The 26,902-nt window shown below is 39.0% G+C and overlaps 1 protein-coding gene and 1 pseudogene across 1 annotated transcript in view; both read left to right on the top strand.

The window, feature by feature from the left end:
- Positions 1 to 26,902, top strand: part of Kcnmb4 (potassium calcium-activated channel subfamily M regulatory beta subunit 4) — a 62,106-nt gene that overhangs the window by 24,909 nt on the left and 10,295 nt on the right. Inside the window, exon 2 of the mRNA XM_015483011.2 lies at positions 4,226 to 4,353. Within this exon, the coding sequence (XP_015338497.1) occupies positions 4,226 to 4,353 (128 nt within the window). The remainder of the gene's footprint in view (positions 1 to 4,225; positions 4,354 to 26,902) is intronic.
- Positions 2,893 to 4,216, top strand: LOC125617418 (annotated as a pseudogene).

Genomic DNA, 26,902 nt, shown 5'->3' with positions numbered 1-26,902 from the left:
TTATTATTTGCCCCCCCCACCAAAGGAGGGATATATTCATGGTGGAGCCCTTACAGAGAATGGAAAACCATCACACTTGAATGACCTAGAAAGAAGTCTGTGGTTGATTTTCCCAGTTTTGCTTCTCTAGAACACTGCTTTGAATTTTCATTTCTAATGTATTTAAAATTCTCACCATCTATAATGATCTATTGCGTAGAATTGAGAAGGGACATAGGGAAGATCTGCAATAGGCCTCACAGAAAATTTAAGGACAAATCAATTGGAGAAAAAAGATTTGAGAAAATATAACATTAATGATTCTTAAGAACACAAAATTTAGTCTTGAAATTTTTCCTTTCAAGACAGTGTTTTGCAAAGTTTTTAGAGTGTTACATGATATTTAATTTATGATATTCTTTGAAAAGAATGCAATCCGGAATACTTAATTTTAAATATAAGTTTTAAGGATACTTAATTTTATTGTCAAGTTATTTTCTGCAATGTAAAAAAAAAAAAAGGTCTTTTCTCTCAGAATCTATCCACACTAGCTCTAAATTTCCTAAAGCCAAGAAATGTATATATTTTGTTTCACATGAAACTATATATATTGATCACTTGAAAGCTCAACATATCTAATACAAAACTTTCCACACTCAGTGAAAGTTTTTGTCTGATTGTTTTTAGAAACATGCATGTGGTCAAATCTTAGAATTGGCATTTTGTAGACACATTTCTTTTAAAACAATTTCTCCCCCCAAAACCTGAATAGTAAAGAATTCAAATTGAGTTATCTTTCAAAAATTTTAAATATACTTTAATTACTTTTGGTTGTTAATTATCATTTTTTGAAATACTGAGTCTACCTCTTGTGCAGGGATAACCATTGCTAAAAGGTCTTTGATGAATTTTGGGACATTTATACCCCACAGTTTCTTCCTTCAAAACTGAAAATTTCTCCTTCCTAGAAATACCACAATAAATGGGCACTTATTCTTGCTTTATAAACTAATTGACTGTGTATAGAAAGAAATTATTTTAATAGAAAGGAAATATCCAACACATTGTATAAAGTTAAGCAATTGGAAAAATCACGATCCTCTTATGGATGTTTTTCTAATGCAAAGTCCAGATCTCCAGGGAGGGATCTCCCACACTGATCTCCTTTGCTGGCTGGAGTCTGGGGGCTTCATCAGGGTTCCCAGCCTCTCCTCAGTGGGCAGGATCTCTTCTGGGAAAATCACTGCAATAGTGTTTGTAGTCCTGTCTTCTGTTGGGTTCTCTCTTGATGTGTCTCCAATAATGTAGTCATTGAAATGTAGTGCTAGAAATTATTTTGGAGATTTTACAGGTTAGAAAAAATGAAATCCAGAAAAGAGGAGACATTTGTCCAAAGCCCAACACCTAATGAATCACAGGACTAAAGCCTTTAGTCTCCTTTGCTTCTAAGCCTAAGTGCAGCATTGGAAGAACTCAAAATCTGTATCTCACAGCTTTGTATTACTGCCAGTAATAAAAGTGACACTATATGTGCACAGTAGTCCAGTCATTAAAATAGTATTTGTATAACATGTTGTAAATTTGTTTTATATAATAGAAAACAACCAAATATATTAAAAATTTAAGCACACTGTTTGTATATTTTTAAGGTATTTACTGAAAATAGCTTTATCATCTTGAATAAAAAATGTACAGAAGACCTTTATTAAATCAACAAACATTTTTGAAACTGCATCATTTCTAGAAGGTCCTCAGTGTGAAGACAGAAAAGAAAAACAGCAGTCCTTAACCTGCCAGCTCCCAGGGGAGGCTGACAGGCAGTGTGAGACTGTGGTTCTGGCTGTGATATCATGAGATGTGCATCCTGGGGTAGCACAGGGGAAGAGCACCTAATAGGCAGCAAAAAGAAAAGGTCCCCCAAAGAGGTGACACTAGACCTGACTCCAAAGAAAGGGATGAAAGAAAAGGGACATTGAAAGGAGATAAAAGTTTGTGCCAGGCAGGTAAATGTCACAGCATGTGGCAGATTTGTGGCTTCTGTCTAGCTGTATCCCAGGATTAAATGAAGATGTAACCAGACAGGGGCCAGATCATAGTTTTGTACATAGTGCTCAAATTTTTGAATTTCACCAGAAATAATGGGAAGGCATTGCAAAATGATTTGCTATAAGTAAAAGAATGTAACTCAAATTGTACTCTAAAGCTAATGCTTTGTCTTGTTTTGTGTTTCTGCTTCTTGATATCAGACACCTTGGTAAAACATCTGTGAGTAGAATGTGATAAAATCACTGGAATCTATTTCTAGTTGTAGACCTGACAGGAATCTCAATTTCCTCATCTATAGAATGGAGATCATTAGAGGGCTGTTGTAAGAAATACGTTGAGTGCTGGGCTTGGTGGTACATGCCTGTAATCCTAGTGGCTCTGGAGGCTGAGGCAGGAGGATTGCAAGTTCAAGGTCAGCCTCAGCAATTTAGCTAGGCTCTAAGCAACTTAATGAAACCCTGTCTCAAAAAAAAAAGCCAGGTGCAGTGGTCATGCCTCTCATTCCAGAGGTTCGGGAGGCTGAGGCAGGAAGATTGCAAGTTCAAAGCCAACCTCAGCAACAGTGAGTCACTAAGCAACTCAGTGAGACCCTGTCTGTATTTAAAAAAATACAAAATAGGGCTGGCGATGTGGCTCAGTGGTCAAGTGCCCCTGAATTCAATCTCCAGTGCCAAAATAAACAAATAAACAAATTAATTAATTAATTAAATGGCAGAATATTTACACAAATACTTTTTAAAAAATCAATAAAGGGCTGGGGATGTGCTCAGTGATAAAGCATCCTCAGTGCCAAAAAAAAAAAAAAAAAAGAAAAGAAAAGAAAAAAAATGTACACAAGTTCTGTCCCATTCAGTACTCATTACATATTGTAAATAATAAATATATTGTAAATAATAAATATTTAAATAATTGTAAATAATAAATATAAGGCATATTGTAAATAATAAATATAAGCTGGAATCATCTTCATCTTTATAAAAGTCTGAATTGGAGAAAATGGCTTAGGATGTTTAGGGCTCATTTTAACAACTGGAGTTAAAATCAGTTTTTCAGTGGTGCTGAATCTGTATTGTTTAGGGTAATTGAGCCCCCTGAAGAGATTTACTCTGTCAGCGGCATGGCTAGGAAAAAACATCAGTTAGCAAAATACATTGATTATATGCTTGAAGGAAGTTTTCTGCTGATTTCATTGCCTAAGAGAATGTAAGAAAAGAAAACTTAAGTTTCAGTGATTGAGAAGTAGGATCTGGAGAAGATCTAGGCATGAGCTTGGTTTAATAGTTAAAAGTGGAAGAGAAAAATGCCAAGGTCCACAGATAGGAATTGATGATAAAAATGAACTTTCCCCCGCTCCCTCTGTTGACTGGCAGGCTCCCCAGAAGAGAAGGTATATTATGCTTTTAATTTGTCATTGGATTGTAATTCTTTGTTTATGAAATGTCCTTATATCCTAATGGCTAAAGGTATTTTAGTCACTGGAGGGTTTTTTTATTTCTTTTCTTTTTTTTTGCCATTGTACCAAATTGGAAATTTGAAATATAGTGAAGCAATTTCAATTTGGTTGTATTTAAAAATTAGGTTTAAATTAGATTTAACATCTGCACAGTGCCATCTCCCTGTAAAAATGGACCAGGAGCCAAGGCCACAAGCAAGATGCCAATTGCTGTGGGTCCTTGTGGATAGTCCCAATCCAACTACTTTGACCATATTAAGATGGTAAGAGTATGATGGCTAGGGCTCTCTTTGGCAATTTTTCCTGTCTCATGATTAGAACACCTGAGCAGGAGCTGATGGGTAGCATTGTGAAAACCCTAATGCCTAGTGGTGACACCGTTGGCACATCTGTGGCCATCAAGATGGGCATTCGAGGGGCTGAGGCTGTAGCTCAGTGGCAGAGTGCTTGCCTAGCACATGTGAGGCACTGGGTTCGATCCTGAACACCACATAAAAATAGACAAATAAAATAAAGGCATTTGGTCCATCTACAACTACAAAAAAAAAAAAAAAAAAAAAAAAAAAAGATGGGCATTCAGTGCTAACCAGGGCAGTAGTTGCCCTGGTTATGCTTTCCTATCAATCTGTGCTTTCCTATCAGTCTCAAGCCATGCACTATAATCAAAGAACATCTTTGAAGAAAAATGGAGTATATTTTAATATTCTCTAGAATAATAGCTGTACTCTCTGTGTTCTATTTTGTTAGTGCTCCTATATTCCTCCCTGTAAGAGAGAAAATCAGAAGAACTTGGAAAGTGTCATGAATTGGCAACAGTACTGGAAAGATGAGATTGGTTCCCAGCCATTTACTTGCTATTTTAACCAATATCAAAGGTAAGTCAGTATTTACTTGTGGATATTGATGTTGTCTGTAGCCTGCGTAATTTATTACACTGGCAAATCACATATTGTGCCCACTTGACAAAATATGCACCTTGGAAGTAGACTCTCTCTAGCTGTAGTCTTCATTCTTTCTAGCATATGGAGACCCCTTCATGCTCTATAGGATAGGAGAATCTGCAGGAAAGAAACAGAGAGAACTTGTATAATAGAACTTACCCTCTGGAGATACCGAAAAGTGCAGCAGTGCCTTGTATAGGACCACTGTATGCTACAAGTGTGCTCTGAGATTACAGATTAAAGCACATAAGCTAAACAGTGTGCAGATTTATCAGCATTTCAGATTGCACAGACTCTTAAACTTTCCTTTTCCTTTATATTCTGATGAAGTGTCAATAGAATGAGTTCACACCATTAAAACTTTACTTGACTTACAAAACTTCACCAAGATTTTATCTCACTCCAGTTAGAATGGCAGTCATTAACAATATAAAAAATAATGAATGCTGGTAAGAATACACTGTTGGTGGGATTGGAAATTAGTACAGTCACTGTGGAGATCAGTTTGGAGGTTACTCAAGAGATTAGGCATAGAACCACCTTATGACCCATTCCTCAGTATTTATCCTAAAGAATAAAGTCAGCATACTAAAGCTGTGCATACATACCCATGTTTATAGCAGCACAATGCGCAATAGCCAAGTTATGGAACCAGCCTAGGTGTCCCTAAAAAAAATAGATAGAGAAAATGTGGTATATATATATAGATAGATAGATAGATATAGATATAGATATAGATATATACACAATGGAGTTTTAGTTAGCCATAAAGAATTACAAAAATTGTGACATTTTCAGGAAAGTGAATGGAACCAAAGATCATGCTAAGTGAAATAAACCAGACTCTAAAAAGTTCCTAGGTTTTCTTTCATATAAAGGGACCTCATGAAAATAGAAGAGATACCAGTAGGGTAGCAGAAAGTGACCAGAGGAGGGAAGAGGGGAGGGAAAGGGGAGGTATGAGGGAATGAAAGAGATGAATTTGTGCTAGGTGCATATATAAATATATCACAGTTAACCCAACTATTAAGTATAATTATAACACACCAATAAAAGTTTTTGAAAACTTTACTTGCTTTAGAAGGCACTCAAATTTTGCCATACAGATCAAATCAAGATGATTCCTTGGACTACAGTACTTCAGTATTCTCCCAGATTAATCATAGTAATTTATGTTTCAAACATTTATTTAATATTTAAAACTCCTTTTCTGTACATCTCCACTTGGGCATACCCCAGTTACTTCCAACCTTCTCTTCCTCCCATGATCTCTCCTTTAGTGATTGGTGCCATCATTCCTTTGTTTACCTATCCCAGAAAACTCTGGTACCTAATTTATTTCCTCCTTTACACTCTTTAACCTGTATTCACCATCATGTGGATTTTACAAACTTCTGTGATGACTTTTCTGTGCCTTCTTGCCACCACTGCCTTAGTTCAGTTCCCCATTATTTCTCAACCCTGCTAATGCAGCAGTGATGTCATAGTTCTTACTACTCTAGATTCACTGGGCTCATACTCAGTCCTGTGATGGTGGAAATAGCCGCATGGTTCAAGATGGCCTTTCCTTCACGGCCCAGCAGGTGGCACTGGGTATCGAGGGGCCACCTCTGTTCTCCACCTGTCCTGTCATGCTTCAGTGGGCTAAACTACCTTCCTCATGGTAGCATGGTAGCCTCTAGGCAGCATTCAGGAGAGGCAGGCCTCAGCTCTGGAATTAGAATAAACATAACTTCGTTATGTATTCTGTTGGTCAAACCAAGTCACAAAGCCAGCCAGATGCATGGCATGTTGACAGATGACTCCTCCTGTTAGGAAGAGCTGCAAAGGATTTGTGGCCATATTTAATCCACCACAGCAAAATCTGACCCAGTCTACCACCCCCCAGCCTTATCTCCCTGCTTAAACGCTTTGCAGTAGCTTTCTGAACTATACAGTTTCAAGAATATCTCATACTTTCATACCCGTGTCTTTTAATTTGCTGCTTTTGCCTCTCAACTGCCTTGCTGAGGACTCCTGTCAGATATCACCTTCTCTGGACTACACTCCTTTCCTTGATCCCCAACTTTGGTTTAGTTGCATATCAGTTGAGATGCCATCTGCTACAGGTAAAGAGTGTATTCGTATTCGAAATAGTATAAACAATTAGAAAATTACCTTCATACATGAAGGAATGCACAGGTAGACTGACAACAGGGTTGTCTGATGCACTGACTGACAATTGCATCAACCAGAACCCATCTCCTTTCTGGATTTCAGTTCTGCCTTTGTGGTTACAGTATGACTTCTACAATTCCAGATATTACAGCCAGACACAGCATTGTCCAGAAGCAGAAACAGTATATTTTTCCTGGCATATTTTCCTTGGGAGTAGGAAACCTTTTTCCAACTTTGCACAGTCAGCCTCCCACTCTGTATCCTTGTTCAGAGTGAGTTTCCTTTGCCTACCTAAACTAATCACAAAAAGAACAATCAGAATCTACCCCTGAGTGGAGGGTGGGACATTGTCTCCTAAGTCACATGGAGAAAGGAAGGACAACCCCAAGTGCCAGCTACCAGATGAGTCTCTCATGTCCCATAGTCTCCTGTGTACAACTCTATCCCAGAGGTTTGCAACACTCACTTGACATAACTGCTCCAGAGCAGCTTTAAAAACACACACACACACACACCACTGGCCAATTAAATCAGCATCTTTGGTAGTTAACAAAGGCATTAGCATTTTTAAAAGAATTCAGCTAGGCACAATGGTGCACACCTGTAATCTCTGGTTTGGGAGGTTGAGGTAAGAGGATTGCAAATTTAATGCCAGCCTGGGCAATTTAGCAAGACCCTGTCTCAAAATAAAAATTAAAAAGAATTGGAGAAAGAGCTCAGTGGTAGAGGCCCTTGGGTTTAATTTGCAGTACTGAGAAAACAATTCAGTCCTGGGAATTCCGACATATGATCAGGATTTAGAGCACTGCTCTGCCCTTTCACCTGTTACCCTTTAATGGAATCGTATGTGTATCTATCTCCCTAACCACACTATACACTTGTTAAGGGTATGGGTCAATCATTCTTTGTGGTTGTTTCCTTAATGCTTACACAGTGCCTGGCTCTCAAAATAAATATTTGGTGAATAAATGAATGCGATGTACCAAGTTAATAAGGGAGGGTTCTTTGCTTCCAAGGAATTTGTATTCATTGGTGAAAACAGGTGCTTATGCAAAAATAAATACGATTTCCCCTCCTAGAAATAAAAGAGATCTGAGCACAGTGGTGCATGCCTGTAATCCCAGTGGCTCAGGAGCCTGAGGCAGGAGGATCGTGAGTTCAAACCAGCTTCAGCAATTTAGTAACACTCAGTGTCTAAATAAAATATAAAAAGGGCTGGGATGTGACTTGGTGGTTAAGCACCCTGGGGTTCAATCCCTGGTGGTACCAAAAATATAGAAATAAGGGAAGATCTTGGGCTGGAGTTGTGGCTCAGTGGTGGAGCACTTGCCTAGCATGTGTGAGGTACTGGGTTCAATCCTCAGCACCACATAAAAATAAAAAAACAAATAAAATAAAGGCATTCTGTCCATGTACAACTACAAAATTAAAAAAAAAATAAGGGAAGATCTTGAGAATGGGATGACTACAATAAAGAAAGCAAGGCTTAACTAGGTATCTTAGATATGTATGTTATATGCTAAGCAGTGGGGAGTTTTTATCAGGAAAGGTAGCTTGGGGTTAGATTTCTAAAAAGTCATTAATGCCTTTAAGAGACAGTCTTTTAAATATAGGCAATAAAAATGCATGCAGAGTTTTTTACTTTTAATCAAAGACTGACATGATTTAGGAAGTAACTGGTATAGCTGAATGAGCATTAGACGGGAAATATGTGTTAAGGCAGGCAGGAAGGAGAATACTGATGTGAGAAAAATGACATTTTTGAGTGGCTACCACGTGCCAGCCATTGTGAATGACATTTTATTGAGATCATGAAATTTCTTACACTAGTTCTAGGTGCTAGTCCCACTCAACAGATGAGGAAACCAAGCTTTAAAGAAGTTAAATAACTTACCCAAAGCACACAGCTATTAAGTTAAAACAAACAAGCAAACCTGGAATTCAATTAGTCTGATTTTCAGAGTTCCTTTAATTAACCATCTACTAGTCCTGATGAGGACCTAACTGAGTAGTGGAGATGGAAGTAATGAACAGGGATTGTTCTATAAAAAGACATTTTAAAGTTTAATGACAGTGTAAGTGATGAGGCAAAGGAAGGTGTCAAATTTGACTGAATGTGAGAAAAGGATAGTCCAGCTCTGGAAATATGCTGAATTAGAGGGACTCGTAAGATATCCAGAAGATGCTTTGGTTCAGAAGCAAGAGATCAGGGGAGAGAGAAGGGAAATTGCATGGAAATGGAAGGAGACCCTCATTGTTATCCAAAATTACATATAAGAGGAAGTGAGGGGAAAGGGAAAAAAAACAAGGGGGAGAAATGAATTACAGTAGATGGGGTAGAGAGAGAAGAGGGGAGGGGAGGGGAGGGGAGGGGGGATAGTAGAGGATAGGAAAGGCAGCAGAACACATCAGACACTAGTATGGCAATATGTAAAACAGTGGATGTGTAACTGATGTGATTCTGCAATCTGTATACGGGGTAAAAATGGGAGTTCATAACCCACTTGAATCAAATGTATGAAATATGATATGTCAAGAACTATGTAATGTTTTGAACAACCAATAATAAAAATTTGAAAAAAAAAGAAGCAAGAGATCAGGAACAGTGCTGTGCAGATTTGGGAATCATTGGCACACAAGCTGCAGTTGAAACATAGAGAAAAAATGCATGTTGGGAACTCGCAGAGAAGAGAAATGTTGACGGAATTATATGTAACTTACAAGCAGAGGAGATGGAGGAAGAGTGGCCCACAGGTGAGAGGAAGCTAGAAGAAAATGCTGTCTTGAAAGGAGCGTGTATTAAGGAGAAGGAAGTAATCAAGAAGAATGCTGAGAAGTCATTGCTTTTGACAATTAGCAGTCTGTAGTGGTCTTGTAAAAACACTCAGTGGAATGAAAAGGCAATCTGCAGAGTGGAAAAAAATGTTTGCAAAGCATACGTCTGATAAGGGTTTAATATCCCAAAATGTGTAAAAACCCGTACAACTCTATAAAGTAAAACAAACAAACAACCTAATTTTAAAATGGGCTAAGTACTTAAATCATCTCTCCAAAATAGACATAGAAATGGCTGATGGATATATAATCCATTGCTCAGTATTGTTAATCATCAAGAGAAATGCAGATCAAACCCATAATGAGATATCACCTCACATGTCAGGATGGCTATTGTGAAAAGAAAAACAAGACGAGTGTTGGCAAGGATGTGGAGAAATTGTAACCCTTGCATACTGTTGGTGGGTGTACAAAATGGTGCAGCTATTATGGGAGAAAGTGTGAAGATTCCTCAAAAAATTAAAAGATCTGCCATATGATCCAGCAGTCCCACTTCTGAGTGTTGACTTCAGGATTAATACTTGAAATTGGGATTGTGAAGAGATATTAGTATTTCTAAGTTCATTGCAGCAATATTCACACTGGCCAAGATGTGAAAACAACTTAAATGTCCATGGACAGATGAATGGATAAAGATATGGTATTTTCCATGCATTGTGGCACACACCTGTAATTCCCAGCTACTCAGGAGGCTGAGGCAGGAAGATTGCTCCAGCTCAGGAGTTCAGTTCCAGCCTGAGTAACATAGCAAGACCCCATCTCAAAAACAAACGAAGAATATGGTATATCCATATGATGGCATACTATGCAACCTTTAAAAAGAAGGAAAGTCTGCATTTGTGACAGCATAGATGAACGTTGAAATAAGCCAGTCACAGAGAGAAAAATATTCTATGATTCCACATACATGAAGAATCTGAAACTGTCAAGGTCATGTACTGAAAGAGTGGTTACTAGTGACTGAGGAAATGGGAAGTCACTAATCAGAAGTCATGAAGTTTCCTTCAAGTAAGATGAATAAGCTCTGGAGACTGGCTGTACCACATTGTACCTATAGTCAACAGCAATGGATTGCACACTTAAAATTTTAAGAAGGTAGATCTCATGTTAAAAGTATTCTGACCACAATAAAGTGAAATTTCCCATTACTAGAAAAATAGTGGAGATGAGCAGGAATGGACACAGAGAAATGAACCTGTTACAAACTAAAACTGCTCAGTAAGAGAGAAAAATTGAATGTATATAGTAAACAAGGCAAAAGTGGAACGTGCCCTGAAGAAAATGAAATAGGACCGAATAAAAAGGTTAAGACGTAGGGAGGACTTTTGTGTGAGGTGGAAGCCCAGCAACGTAGCCCATCACTATCAGAGTCAGGTGCTTCACCAAAGCTTCCCCCCCAGACCAGGAGCTGGTTTCAGAATGCATGTGACTTGAACTTGCATTGGAGGCAAACTGGGCACCTTCTCCTGCCCCCTGTCCTGACTAGCAGGGGATGCCCACCCTCTGCACTTGGTACCAAGTTTTGTAAAAGCTGCATCCCCTGACAGAGCTATCTTCCATGAGGCTGGAATTCTGAATATCTTCAATACCAATCAGGAAGGACCATTCCTTTAGAACTTTCTAAAAAGAGCTAAACACATATTATTTGCTGAAAGGAAACATTTTTGCTATTCTCACAACACTTCTGGCTCCAAGTGTGTGTGGTTTTTCCCACTCCAAGCAGTTCTTGAATTCTCTTCGGACACCTCTGGTATCCTTCATTTCAATTCAATTCTAACACTCCTAGAATTACCATCAGAATCTAGAAATTAAAGAGCTCAGTCCCACAAGGCCATCCCCCTTCAGACACCAGTCTCATATCCCGAGGTCCCATTTGACCAACCTGCACAAAGTCAGAGGTTCTCAATAACCTTTCTAGCTTTCAATAATTTGCTAGAGGGTCTCACAGAACTCAGGACATGCTTTACATACTATGGCAGTTTGTTGTAAAGATCCAACCCAGGAAAAGCCAGCTGGAAGATATACACTGGGCAAGACACCCTCTCCAAGCCTCAGCTGCCCCAGAACCTTGATGGTTTGGATCTCTGAACCCTGTTGTTTGGAGTTTTTAACGGAGGTTCCATTTCACAAGTGTGCTTGAGTAACTCATGGCCCATTAGTGATTCAGTCAGTCTCTGGTCCCTTGCCCTCTCTGGAGCAGGTGGTATGGAAAGTGCCAACCTTTAATTACCTGGAACCTCTGGTAACCTGCCCCAATCCTCCAACACACACTTCATTAGCACAGACTCAGGTGAAGCTGAAAGAGACTTACTATGAACAGCAGAAGAGGCTCCACTCACCCCTAGTAACCAGGAAATTACAAGGGTTTTAGAAGATCCACCAGGAACCAGGGACTGAGACCAAATAAGATCCCTGATTATGTCACCGTACACCTCTTCTGTTAATTTTAGTGCTGCAGATTTAAGCCCGTCATACCTCCGTCACAACGGATATACATTTTCTCTCCATCATCTCCCTGTCCCATTCCCAAACCCTGGGGGTGTAGATAGAAGTGGGGGTGGTCTATCACAGCCTGGCAGCACTCGAGACATGATTTTTAAGTGACTTGGGGAAGCAGGAGTTTGGAGTTTGGCTCTTTCATCGTGACATATGCGAGAGGAAACAACAGTGCTGTTAGGAGGTGTGAAGATGGCAGCTCCCTGGTGCCATCTACTCTAAGTACACTTTTTACTACTGCTAAATAGGAAACTAAAATAGACTTACTGTATTGACTCCCAGATGCTCCTGATCAGATGAACTTTATATTTAAAGTAACCTTTCAGTTTCACACAAACTCAGGAAATTAGGGAGAATGGTTATCAAGAAGCTTCCATTTTCAAGAAAAATATGTTATTTTAAAAAATCTAAGGCAAAGATGATGGATTCTTAGCTTTCCTCTGTGTCAGCCTTGTGGAGGCAAACTGTATTCAGGAGTGGAATCTGCCGTGTCCAGAGCAACCACCAGCAGCCACGCCTGCTCAGTCACCATGTGGTCAGCTGGCACTGCTTCCCACCAAGGGCCGTGTCCATTCATAGTGGTCTTCTTCTGTTATCTTTAGTCGTCTTCCTCCCTTAACGTCAGGGCTCATAATCTCCTTCCATTCGATTTTTTTTTTTTACACTTTATAGAACTAAGTTCGTACTTCTGCTCCCTTTATCTCTTTCTTTTTCTTTCTTTTTTTTTTTTTCTTAGCCTTTTCCTGGTGTTATGGTTTAGATATGAGGTGTCCTGCAAAAGCTCGTGTGTGAGACAATGCAAGAACTTTAAGGACTGGAATGATTCGATGATGAGACCTGTAGCTTAAGTGATGGATTAATCCATTTGAATGGATTAACTAGGTGGCAACTGTAGGCAGGTAGGGTGTGGCTAGAGGAAGTAGACCACTGAGGGTGTGCCTTGGAGGTTTATGTTTGGTCCTTGGTGAGCAGAGCTCTCTCTCTCTTTGCTTCCTGGTGGCTATCTTCTGAGCTATTTCTGTCTGCCACGCCCTTCTGCCATGATGTTCTACCTCACCTCAAGTCTCAGAGCTGTGGAGGCGGCCAGCCATGGACCCAACCTCTGAAATGGTGAGCCAAAATAAACTTCTTTTCTAAAATCGTTCTTGTCAGGTATTTTGGTCACAGCGATGAAAAGCTGACTAAAACACCTGTCTTGTCTTTTCTTAGTAAAAGCCAGCAAAGCCCCTTAACAAGCATGCTTTGATATCCTCATTCCATTGTCAGATAGCTTCTCTGTACAGGTAGTATCAATTTGGTTCCTTGAAAAGGGAACATTTTCCCTGGAAATGCTTATTCATTCCTCTTCAGATCGAAAGGCGAGGAGTTATCAGTCTTTAGTTTTTGAACTTTTCCTCTTACGCAGAGTGGGATATTTTTCTGTACAAGTCTACTTTTTGATGCTTTGTTTTGTACATCTGAGTTTACAATAGTTCATGAAGAATACAAAGCAGGCTTATATAAACACACACTCATGAAATGAACAAATCTGGCCACACCACCTGAGTAATCTCTTGAATTCACACCTCCACCACTGCTGTGGTTTAGGCCACCATCTGGGTTGTTGAAATGATCCTCAGTTGTTCTTTCAGCCTGGGTCTTTATCTCTTCCTTCATCCATAGTACACTAGGTTTTGTTTTCACTTTATATGAACCTCTGTTGGATCTTGTCATCAGTCTTGGTTGATTTTTTTCTGCCTTCTTATTGTCCGTAGGATAAAGGCCAGACTCTTCCAATTCCAACTTCAACTTCTGCTATTGGATTGTGACCCAGTCATGGGGGATAAAAACAACAACAAACAAACAAACAACAAATAAAAAAACAGCAGCAAAAACAACCACCTCTGCCACAGACACTGGCCCTGCCTTGGTGGAGCATGTAGTATATATATAGTCACAACACTGTAATGACAAAGCTGGCAGTACTGCAAAGGAGGAGCTGAGGGTACTGTTCTGAGCCATTGTAACATCATGGGAAATTTCAAAGACCTGAGTAAATGATAGTTAGGTCCAGATGAGAGGATGTTCTAGAGTCAGTTAGGTAAAAGTGAGGGGAAGAATATTTCAGAACAGAGCATCAGCTATACAAAGGTTCTGAGGCCACAGAGAGGTTGGTGAGTTTTAGGAACAGGAAGAAGAGCTGTGAGAGAGAACGTGGTGTTGACACGGGAGGGAGAAGTAGCCAAGGTTTGTATGGATCTTAAATGCAGTGAGCAGCCATGGCTGGGTTTTATGTAGGGGAGCAGTAGCCTGATCCAATCTCAGTGTTTGAACTTTCTCACTGCCAGCTCCAGTCACCTCAGGTTACCGTTTCCCACGTACCTTGATACCTTTGTCACTCCCCCCTCTCTTGGGGACACCTTCACCTCTTTCACTTCTAGAAATCAGCAGAGCACAGTGGTTTTAGAAAGAACCCTGGAGCCAGCCTTTTTCTCATGGTGTGGTCTTGGAAATGTTACATTAGCCTATCTGCCTCAGTGTCTCTTGTAGAGGGGGGCACATACTAAGGTTACTGTGAGGATGTGGATAAGAAGGCACATATTTAATCCACAGTGGCTCCCCTGAAAGTGTTTTCTACCACTATCGGTGTTTTTACTACTATTAAAATTCACCTCAAGCCAGGCGCAGTGGCGCACACCTGTGATCCCAGCAGCTCAGGAGGCTGATGGCAGGAGGATGGTGAGTTCAAAGCCAGCCTCAGCAAAAGCAAGGTGCTAAGCCACTCAGTGAGACCCTATCTCTAAATAAAATACAAAAAAAAAAAAATAGGGTTGGGGATGTGGCTCAGTGGTCAAGTGCCCTTGAGTTATCCCTGGTACAAAAACCAAACAAGCAAAAATTCACCTCAAATATCACCATGGAAACTTCTCTCACATTTGCAGGTATTACCAAGTACTTCCTCTTCTGTGGGCCCACACTGCCATGGTTGCTTTTATCACACTGCTATGGAATTAATAGAAAATGTACTTACAGATTATGAATTTCTTGAACCACTGTGTGATATTAGGCACTGGGTTTACATTTTTCCTCTACTCCTGAGTAATTGTAAGACTGGGATAAATTGTCCACTTTCTCTGTCTTGGTTTCTTCACCTACAAAATGAGGGTAACATTACCTATCTTGAGGGTTTTATGTTTTCTTTTTGTTTTGATAAGGATCACCTCTGCACAATGGTGCATACCTAGTAAAAGTGTGTTTTTCTTCCTTTGCCTTATAAATTTCTAACAACTAAGAAACAGTGAACTAATCAGTGAACAACCTGGTTATTCTCTGATTGGAGACTTAGGTAGCACATGAATAAATAATTGGTATTTTATTAATGAATAAAGTGATAGATTGCATAAAAACTAGAAAGAGATTCTGTTGTAAAAATAAAATAAATATGTTTTACTGGTGACCCTGAATAAGATGTATCTTAAGTTATTCATGCATGGTGTGTTTAGCCTGCAGTATATATTTTGAAATCAAATTTCCCCTTAGCATTTTAAAGAAAAATGAACCTAATGGCCTGAGCTCAAATTGAGTGGAGTGCGCTACACAGCACAGTTTGAAAGTCATTAAAATAGAAAATTAAAAGCAATCACTTGTAAAAGGACTGCTCACTTATAGGGCTTAGTTTTCTTATCTATAAAATTTAATAGACTGATAGTTTAAATGATCTCTAAAATTCCTTTGAACTCTCAAATCCTATGGTTTAATGATTCTCTAATTCTGAAGATTTGTACAATTACAATGATTAAGATGCTAAATAAACCCTAATGGTGCAAGAGAGAGAAAAATCAGTAAAGAACTAAATGGTTAACAGTCTGGAGCAGACAGTCCTCCTACCTCAACAGTAATGGAGTTTCATAACGATGACACTGAGTCATCAAAAAAGGTTAAATTTGGTTCAATAGACTCTCCTTAAAAGGCAAGGAAATGTGTAATGCATTTTAGAAAGATTTTTACCAATTGTATTTAAAATATTTTCATTAGTTTTTATTCAACTTAAAAAAAAGTGAAACTTCAGTTATTTTGAAAATTCACATATGCGAATGCTTCTCCACGAAACAAAAAATACCATTTTAGAAGATCTTCTTGTCACACAGTAGATTATCACTTTCTTTCATGGTGTTATCCTTTTCAGTTTCCTAGATTTATCCCATAAAAATGCCACCACTTTAGTCATTCACTCTCTTGTTTATTCAGCAAGCTTTATTAGCCAACAGGCATCAGTGGTCAGTGATGGGAAGACGTTGCCTCTTCCTCAAGGAATTCACTGTGTCCATAAGTGACTGCAGCCGGGATGTTAGAGATACCTGCGTGCACACACAGTATAGTGTCTGGATCCGCTTGAAAGAGTAGGAAGTGGGCAGAGAAAAGCCTTCACAGAGGAAAAGGTTGAGTTGAATTTTAAAGAATGAGTAGGAATTTTCCAGATAATGCTAGAGAAAGGGATCTTGGGGGAAAATAGTAGCATGTACAAGCATTAAGATTGGAAATATCTTAGGAAACTGGAGCCTTGTATACTTGGAGGAAGAGAGATGATGCACTGGAAGAGACTGAGTGAGATAACACTGCACCTTCACGCCATGCTAAAGGGTTTAGGCTTCTGTGTGGTGGAGTGACAGTCATGTGGATGTTTTAGAAAGACCAGTCAGGTGGCAATGTGGAAAACAGACTGGATTATAAACCCAAATTGGAGAAACAATGAGCAATTTGGAGATTATTGCACCCATCTAGACAGAGGATGAAAAGAGCTTGAGCAGAGCCAGAATTAGGGAAGGAAGCAAAGGAGGAAGTGACTCAAGACTTGAAATGGAATCTACAGATTTCGCGATGGACATAATGCATGACATGGCAGGGATGTTCAAGCATAAAAGAGGATAGAAGAGGGTGACTTCTGCCTTATCTCCTGAACAGCTCGGTTGAAGGCAATGTCAATGGGAGAGGGAAGAGGTTCTGGGATAACCTTTGCTTTCCTAATATAAGTACTACACCTCCTGCTTCCACTGTCCTGGCAGGAAAGATGTTGGCTGATGCAGGAGGGCTAAAGCTACTATACAACCGTGTTAGTTATCTTTTCATTGCTGTGACCAAAATACCTGACAAGAACAACTTACAAGAGAAAAAGTTTACTTTGGGCTCATAGTTTGAGAGATTTAGTCCATGTTCGAGGCCCAAAATGAGGCAGAACATCCTGGTGGAATGACATGACAGGAGCTCTACTCAGCTCATGGTAGTCAAAGAGCAAAGAAAAAGGGGAAGGGGCCACAAGGAGGATGCACCCTTACAGGACACGCCCCCAGTGACCACCTCCTCCGGCCATGCTCAGTTAGTTACTACCTAGTTAGGTCCATTCAAACTAGGATGGATTGATTAGGTTACAGCTCTCATAATCTAATAATTTCATCTCTGAATATTTCTACATGAACCTTGGAGATTTGAGGAGACACTTCATATCCAAACCATAACACAACTCTTAAGGTGAGAAGCAGGAGGACAAATGTCCACATGTTGGTAGAGCAGAAAGAGCCAGGTGCAGTGGTGTACACCTGTAATTGCAGCTCCTCAGCAGCTCCTCAGCAGGAGAATTGCACAACTTCAAGCCTAGCCTCAACAACTTAGCAAGACCTGTGTAAAATAAAATTAAATAAAATGGGCTGGGGATGCAGCAGCTCAGTGATGGAGTTCTGTCCTAGCATGTGTGAAGCCCTGGGTTCAATTCCCAGCACCACAAAAAACTGAGCAGAGTAGTAATAAGGAGTCGCCTCCTGGCATTAGGAGTTGCTGTCCCTGCCCTGGCCTGCCTACCTCAAGATTTCTTGTACTTTGAGACAATAGTTATGCTTAGATATGTGCACCCAAGTGTGCACATGTGTATATTTATACTCAGGTGCACATTTATACAATGTAGTGAAAAGGAATTGGTCAACTGTAGTCTATTTTTATAATGTTTTTGCATTCTAAAAACAGATTTAGCTCTGAAAACAGATGAAGCTCTAAAAACATGTTTCTTTTAATATGTTTATATGTTGGATTTAATTGTACCGTTGGCTTCTAAGGTTGTTTTTGGTTTTGTTTTCAGGTTTTTGTTTTGTGTGTGTGTGTGTGTGTGTGTATGTCATGCTGAGGATTGAACTCAGGAGCACTCTTCAAATGTGCTGCATCCTCAGTCCTTTTTATTTTTTATTTTGAGAAAGGGCCTAAGTTGCTGAGGCTGGTTTCAAACTTGTAATCCTCCTGCCTCAGCCTTGCAAGTCGCTAGAATTACAGGTGTGTATCACCATACCTGGCTTTTTTTTCCCCCCCAGTTCTTTGTAGGGCAAATTACTGAAAAAAACAATAACAACAAAACTTCATCTTTACTTGTGGACCCCTTAGGATACAAATTCTAAGAAATAATGTACATATAAAGAAGAACCTGAATTTTGAATTCCTTACATAGGAAAATTTTGATGACTTCTGAGTGAATTACTAAATAATATGTTTAATATTTGAAAAAGCCTTAATTACTTATTGTTTTCTGTTTACCCTGAAAAGTATTATAATCTATCATTAGAGAAGAGATGATTCTGTAGTTATTTTTAAAAGGAACATATTGGCTTTCTCTTTAGACATTGAGTTCAATGACATATCCTGAGTCTTAAAAAACAAAACAGTGAATCTGCAATCTTATCCAAATTGAGTCTTTTCCATGTACATTTGTGTCTGGTTCCATATTAAGAGAGATTACATCAGATTTGAAGGCTGTGCTTGGTCTCCAAATCTGTACTTTTTAAAAAGCAGCATTTGCTAGGCGTCTCATAGGATGCTATGGAATATGTTTGAAATTCATTCCAGCACCCTTTCTCAGTCTGACATCCAAACACCATACATTACTGAAAATGTGAATTTAAGGGTCTGTTTTCTGATGGTTAATCAAAGTGGTTTCATGCTTGCAAATTGATCTTCTAACAGCTTTTATCCTCATCATAATAAAGTTAAGAATTTGGTGTTATCAAATCACTTTTCATTTAAGATATTTTACACAGCCTTCAAACAAAGCCCCAAGGGATTTTGGGAGGAAAAATACATGAACTGTAGGACAAGTAGGTCACAGAGAGCAGCCCCATCAGATGGTGGAATGCAGGGCAGGGCTGCGCGTCAGGAGACTTTAGTTCTATGCATAGCTCTCCCTGTGACTCAGTGAATGACCTTGAGCTACTTATTGAAGGGCTCTTGCCTCAGTTTCATCTGAGATAAAATGGGGCCAGAAGGAGCCTGGGACACACGTGGAAGGTACTGTGGAGTTTATACTCACATTGTCAAATCTGGGAGGCCCTTTTTAGTCCTTTACTCCAACTCCAAATGACTCCGCACCACATCATTTTCTGGAAAATGTTTTCTCCTTGACCTGAACGACTCTGGTGACAATGGACACCACCTCTTGGAAAAGCCCATCCCATCTTCAAACACTTTTAGTTGTCGAGAAATTTGTGTTGGGAAATATCTAAAATAGGGAAATCCCTAGAAAAAAAAAAAGTAGATTTGAGGTCATCTGAGACTGGGGTAGAGGGAAGCAGGGAATCCCTGGTACAATGATAGCAGAGTTTCTGTTTGGTGCTATGAAAAAGTTCTAGAAATAGTGATGGTCGTGGCACATCTATTGAACCTAATGCTTCTAAATGGTATACATACATATCAGTGAATTTTATGTATTCTATTCATTTTGACAATTATAAAAAGACCATTTTTTTAAATTAATGTATTTAATGCTATGATCTCACAGTGAAGGCAGATCGTGTTGTTTGAGGTGGACAGCCAAAGCAACAAAGGCTCTAAGGTCACAGGCCAGAGAGGAGCAGGGCCAGGATCTGAACCCAAGTCCTGGACTGCAGACTGTGGGTGTCACTAGATCCACACTGCCATCACTGTGGAATCAGATTCCCTCTCATGATGATGCTCTTCTTACTGTGTGTCCTGAGCTGGCCTATGCAGAGGAAGACAGAAGCACATTTCTACCACCATTGTTCTCTCTAGAGACTAAAACAGAATCGTGAGACCTGTTGGTTTCTTTGGCAGCTATAACCACTGCTGATTCATGCAGAGCTGATAATCCATTAAATTTACTCTCCCCATATCGGTTCGATACATACACTTCTCTTAAAGCAAGCTCCCCCATTCCAAAACTTGTGAAATGTGTTTTCTGGATCTCAATGCAAGAATTTTGAATTTATCCCTCTGTAAATACAAGATATTGTTTTTGACTGATTGTTTCAGTCTCATGATCATTTTGAGTCTTGATTCTGATACCCATCACAATAACTCCAAATAAGTTATTCCATCCTAATACTGTCCTAATAGGAACTCAGAATAGTTTAATTCCCTCATTCAAAGATGCTGGGAAAGACTGGTATATAGAGACCTCATTTATTCTGCCTTACCCAATACTAGTCAATGCCTGTACATCATGCCAGAAACTATATGAGTGCTCTATACCTATTAATTCACTGAATCTGCACAACAGTCCCACAAGGCATTGTTATCATAATCATCATCTTATACCTGGGGGAACTGAAGCACTGAGCAGCTAAGCAGCTTGGCCAAATTATATAGCTGGCAAGTGACGGAGCCAGAATTCAAACCTCTTTTTTTTTTTTTAAGTTGACACTTATAATTGTACATATTTATGGGGTAGAGCATGATAATTCACTGTATGCATATAATGTATAATGATTAAACCAAGGAAATTAGCATTTCCATCTCCTTATACCTTTAACATTTCTTAGTATTTGGACCCTATAAATTGCTCTCTTCAAGTTCTTCGTGAAATATGTACTAGGTCATTGTGAATTGCAGTCACCCTACTACAGTCACCCTACTCTAAGTTATTAGTCCTCCTGTTCCTCCTCTCTACCTGTATTTTGGTACCTATTACCCAGTGTCACTCTCTCCTCTTACTAGCCTCTAGAATTTACTGTTTGGCTCTTTATCTTTTTTGAGATCAACCCCAAACCTCTTTATTCAACTTCTAGAATCCATGCTCTTAACCCTTAGCAATAATGCAGCCAACATCAGCCAGTCCATATTGGACTAGGATAACAGAAGGAGCTCTATTAAATTTAATCAACGAGGTTGCTACTATAACTTGTTTTAATTTAAAATTTTATTTTACTAAACAAGTTTATTGGTGCATTATAATCATACATATTCGTGGAATTCATTGTTACCTATTCACAGGTACACACAACTGGTGGTGAAACAATCTGAATTGCCACACAAAACATTCGTGCCTTTCTTTGTGCTGTATCTTCTATCAAGAAATTCTTGGTCCATTTTTTCCCCCCAAACTCTACATTCTTGTTGTTCTTTCTATCTGTTCACAGGATACTGCCTTTCTATTTTCCCAGATAAACTTAAATACTTCTTCTCTTTCATTACCCCTGCACTGTGTACCAGTGTCCATTATGTTTTGAAGTAGATTTCAGCATAAGTGGATGGCAAGCATTCACAGAGCACCTCAAGTGGGTCAAGCTGATGGTGGGAGCATACACAGAAGAGTGTTCCTGCCCTTAGGCTTATAGCTTACTAGAGAGCGCCAAAACTAAGGATGTCCCTGGTGTCTACCTCTCTGTAGGTATTTTTCAAATGGTGAATGACTGAATAGAAGAGAACCAAGTACCAAGAAAGTCCTTGAAAGCACCCTATCTTTGTGCTTTGGATCAAGAGAGACCTAATTTCAACTACAATGGCTATTTGCTTGGTAAAATTGCAAAATCACCAGCCTTCACCTATGAATGTCAGTCAGCTTAGGCTTCATTGTGCAGCCTGAAAATATCGGAAGCTTGTAACAAGGAAAGTTCATTTTCTGTACATGTCTGTCTTGGGTGATACACAACTTTGCTCCATGTAATTATCACTGCAGGATTCTGGATGAAGGGATATTATTGCCAGTCTCATGGCAAAAGAAAACATATTCCCTATGAACACCATTGCCTATAATGCTTACTGATTTTTAAAACACAACGTTTAGTCCACCAATTAGACAATTAATTATAATTTGATAGTTATTTGAATATTGAGTATCATGTGCTACCAGGATCAAGTTAAAGCTTCTGGAACATCTAAGAGAGACTTGGATGGATTGATGATGGTCTTTTTAATTACTCAAGTTTTAAAATGCTATTATTCAACAGTAAGTCTCTGTTTTAATTGTTACACATATTTCTCAGTAGTACTTTTGTTCTCCAAGCATACTTATAAACAATTTATCATTTAGAAAAAGATATTCAAAATTAATTGAGCTAATTTTATCATGGAGAAGTATTTCAATATCTGTTCCATGCATTTTAACAGATTACAACAAAACTGAACGTAAAGCTGTTATTTATGTATTCTTTACTATGTAATTTAGAGGTTAGGATGAATGATTCATTTCTAGCCTTAATAGAAATGCTAGCCTATTTCTGTCTTCCTACATGTAGTAGCAAAGTATCTATGCTCTGCTAATTATTTAATTAAATAACGGGTACACAATTCATTGTAACAAAATGGCTTTTTAACAACCGGGGAAACTTCTCAAATGACAGTATGATTACAGGGGCAATCTTTCCTTCAAGTTTTCAGAATAAACAAAAGACACTCAATTGACTTGCCCCCACCCAGTATGTATTTTTCAGATCTTTTCTCCAGAGCTGCCAAAATTGTGACACAATACTGATGGAGGGGAAGATAAAAGAAATTGTGGAAGCTGATTTTTCTTCATGGAGAATCTAATTACAGGGAATTGGACATAACCTAATCAGACATTAGCAGTAATTTATTGAGAGCAACTTTTGGAATAAATTACTATGGAACTTCCAGTGACAGTTGTTGTGCACACAGTGGGGTTGTCTGAGTTCAAGATAGATTTTAAAAACTAAGCCGGGAGAAAAGCAGAAATGATAAAAAGAATAGTAAATATGATCACTTGCTCTTGGAAATTGTCTGAAAATAGTTGGCAACAGTCTATAAAAACACAAGCAAATATGCATGATTGTTTATGCAAATACATAAATAGGCATTTGCAATTTCAATCAAATATATGTGGCCTTTGGGGGAAAAAAAAAATCTGCCTGAAGTCCAAGATCCTGTCTCCCACCCACAAATTTGCTTCACTCTGCCACAGATTTCCATTTGCTGCTTTGAAGCCTTTTCCTATCCCACTAACATTTATTGGGCTTGCACTTTGAGCTTAGCAGGGTGTGATGCTCTTCTAGGTGTGGGAAGCCCTGGAAAACATACAGGCTCTGCAGAGACAGGCAGACCTGCCATGACTATGGTGCTTTGTGGGGACATTTGAGCCACAGGTGACGCTGTGAGCCCACGTTGGTCTGCCCTTACTTCAGTTTCACTATTGAAGAAGCCCTTGCCATCTTGATTTTATATTAAAAAAAAAAATCACAGAGAAGAAAATGTTTCTTGACCTCCTTTTAAATGCCATATTTCAACTGCACGCAATATGCCCAGTATTGTTCAGAGGGTAAGATGATAACAGTGACATTTGAGGGGATTCCTTACCCACCTCATTTCCTTGAGAACCCAAATTCTGAAGCTCTTGCCAGCCTTCCCAAGTCCCCAATGGAATCCCTGCTCATGTGCATATTTTGGGTGCATCAGTATGTTTTTCATTTTCTCCCTGGAAACGGTTTCTCACACCCACACTGCAAGAGTGCGATCTGTGATTCTGTCGCCTGCTCGTTTTCCGTGTCCTCCTTGCCTGGAGCGAGGGCTGAGAACATGATTCAGCTTAGGGAAGTGATACAAAAACGTGGCCGTTAAAGATTTTTGTAAAAGCATCTTGCTATGTGTCTCGTGTAACCTGTGACTTCACCTGACACCAGCAGGTTTGAACAGTACACTCTGAGATGTGGGCTAGACCTAGAAGACACATGCTTTTAGGCCCTTGGATGTCACCTTATTTAATTTCAAAGAGGGGTTCTACACTGGACTTTGCTCAGTGATTGAGCCGGTTTATTTGGGAACATAATGGCTCGCCTTTAAAACTTCCCTACTTCTAGCTAAAATCTGATTTAATAATACTGTATTGAGAAAAGCCATTGTATGGGAGAACGTAGGCTGTTAAAGAATAGAATGGGTTGTACAGAGAAATTGCAAAACTGTGTTTTTATAAAATAAAAGTGTAAGGATCAGAAATTGACAGTACTAAAACAGCATGATGAACTCAAACTCCTCTTCTTACCTCCAAGCTTTCCTGTGTGTAAATTTTACCTGTTTTACACCAGATTTTTTAAGAAAGACTTGAAGGATATTGAATGAAAAACATGGAACATCAAAAACATAATATAGCATAGGATTGTGGTTAAATTTAAAATGGGATTTAGAGTAACTAGTGATGTTATATCTTGTGAGATCGGAGGAAAGAATGAAGAACATGGATGTGTTTAACAAAGAATAGGGTTGAAAAGGAGATAGCAAAGATGTATCACAGAGAAAAAGAAAATCCTATATTAAATAGGGAGGCATTTTCTTTTTTTTTTTTTTTTTTAATTTTTTTTTATTGGTTGTTCAAAACATNTTGGCCCATTTGTTGATTGGGTTATTTGTTTTCTTATTGTTTAATTTTTTGAGTTCTTTGTATACTCTGGATATTAGGGCTCTATCTGAAGTGTGAGGAGTAAAAATTTGTTCCCATGATGTAGGCTTAGGGAGGCATTTTCTTAGGGAGGATTGGAATAGAGGATTGTGTTAGGATGTTGAAGTTTCATTAATGGTGTGTTTAGCAACAGCTGGTAGTGGTGTCAGTAGTGGTGTTGTAGTTAAGTAAAGGTTAAATGTAGGAAAATGGTGTGGATTAAGGAAAGAGAAGTATTTCACCCTGTGTGTGATATTTGGGCAGTCATCTTTTGAATTTAAATGCCTGTGTCTTAAAAAGGCAAAGGATGAAAAAGTTAATATTTTTGTTATAAGTTGGAGTGGGATACTAGAAAAGAAGTTTATTCCATAGGATTTAAAACAAATGTTTCTGTTGATGATTTCTTAATGACTAATTGCACAAAGGGGCAGAAAAACTGTGTTACTGAGGAACTGGTTCTGATATAGAGAAGCAGCTGAGGGTAGTGTGGCTATCTGAATAATAGCCTCCAAACATGTCTACATTGTCATGCTACAGACTTCAGTTATCTTTCCTTGTTACCTTGAAGGTAAAAAAGGACTTTGCAGATATAATTTAAAAATGGATCTTGAGAGGGGGAAATTACCTTGGATTATTTGGGTGCATCCTAATTGTAATCACAGTGCTCTTAAGAGGAAGGGGAGCCAGGCGTGGTGGTGCTCGCCTGTAATCCCAGTGGCTTGGGAGGCTGAGGCATGAGGATTACAAGTTCAAAGCCAGCCTCAGCAACTTAGTGAGGCCCTAAGCAAAATAGCAAGACCCTGTCTAAAAATTAAAAAAATAAAAAGGGCTGGGGATGTAGCTCAGTGGTTAAGTGCCCCTGGGTTCAATTTCTGGTACAAATTTAAAAAAGGAAGGGAGAATCTGAGACAGTAGCAGGGGCTGCACTGACAAAAGCTGGAGGGTGGAGTGATGCCAGGAATTCCACCACCCTCTAGAAGCTGGAACAAGCAATGAAACATTCTCACAGAGAGCCTCCAGAGGGAATGAAGCCCTGCCAACATCTTTTTAGCCCAGTGAAACAGATTTCAGACTTCTGACCTCCAGAACTGTAGGAGAGTAAGCTTGTGTTGGTTTAAGCTGCTGAATTTGTTCCAGTAGCAATAGGAAGTAAATACAGGTAGTCATCTGCAGATAGTGCTGTCATTGACTTTTACAATGAACATCTGCCAACTCTTCTTCAACTCTGAGCTTTGCAAATGCCACAGATTGCCACAGATTCTGTTTCTGTGCTGTTATGTTCTGTGGGTTGACAAAATCAGTTTTCCAAGGTCGTGAAACTTCAATGTGGACTAGATTTGAGGTCATCTATGCTGCAGAGGGTTTTGTAGAAAAACCCTTTCCACATAAATACCCTCATTCAATCTTTTTAATAAGGGCTTTATTTTCTTAAAAATGAGGAAACTCCAAGGTTTTTATTTATTTTTTTTAAATACAATTCTTCTAAAACATTCATGGTTTGTTTTATGCAACTAAGGTTCTGAACCATCCAGACTTTTGTGTGCATGTGTATGGTGGAGGGCAGGGAGCAAGGAAGAAGATAGGGAGCCAGGGTTTTTCTTTCCTTCAAATGACCAGTATTTCCACCAAATTATTATATAATCCATTTTTCCACACTGGTTTGAAATGGTATTGGATTTTGACTTTAAAGCTGGCACTACAAAGTAAGTACCTGAGTTGAGAACTATTATAAGAAAAATTTATGTCTCTGTTGAAATGCATTCTGCTGTCATGTATAACTAATTAGAACAAATTTTTTTAAAAAGAAAAACCTATGTCTCAAATAGGAGAATGTAGATATCTTCTTTTCTCCAGTTTATTTCTGCTTAAAATTTAAGTTTAAGCATTTTGGCCAGAAGACACTTACAGTTTTCTGTGAAATAAATAACTTACTTGGTAACTCAGAGAAACCACAGGCCAAATTACTGTGAAGAACAGGAATACTCTTCTTAAGAAAAACCCACAGGAATTTCTGGAACGAAACTGTGATCTAGTTTACAAAATGGTGTGCCTCTGATGAAATCAGGGAGCTGAGAGTCCTGCCCCCCAGCAGGAGATGCCTCTAAGTGACACAGGTCATTCTTCCAGAGCAGCTGGTAGACAGTGTAGAATGTGAATGTAATGCAGGGATTACCCTTAATAGGTCTCTGATCTCAGGGTTTTAAGAATCAGGTTGGGAAAGTGGACAGATGTACAAAAATAATTACCACACAGTGTGAATAGAACCTTAAAAGAAGAGTTTTACTCAGCTGTGACAGTTTCCCAGGCCTCTTTAGAAGACATGGTTGAGACAGTTACTTGTGTGTGCTGCATCTGTAGGGG

Source organism: Marmota marmota, unplaced genomic scaffold (assembly GCF_001458135.2).
Source record: "Marmota marmota marmota unplaced genomic scaffold, marMar, whole genome shotgun sequence".
NCBI lineage: Eukaryota > Metazoa > Chordata > Mammalia > Rodentia > Sciuridae > Marmota > Marmota marmota.
The sequence above is the reverse complement of the archived record's forward strand: the minus strand, read 5'-3'. Positions and strand labels throughout refer to the sequence as shown.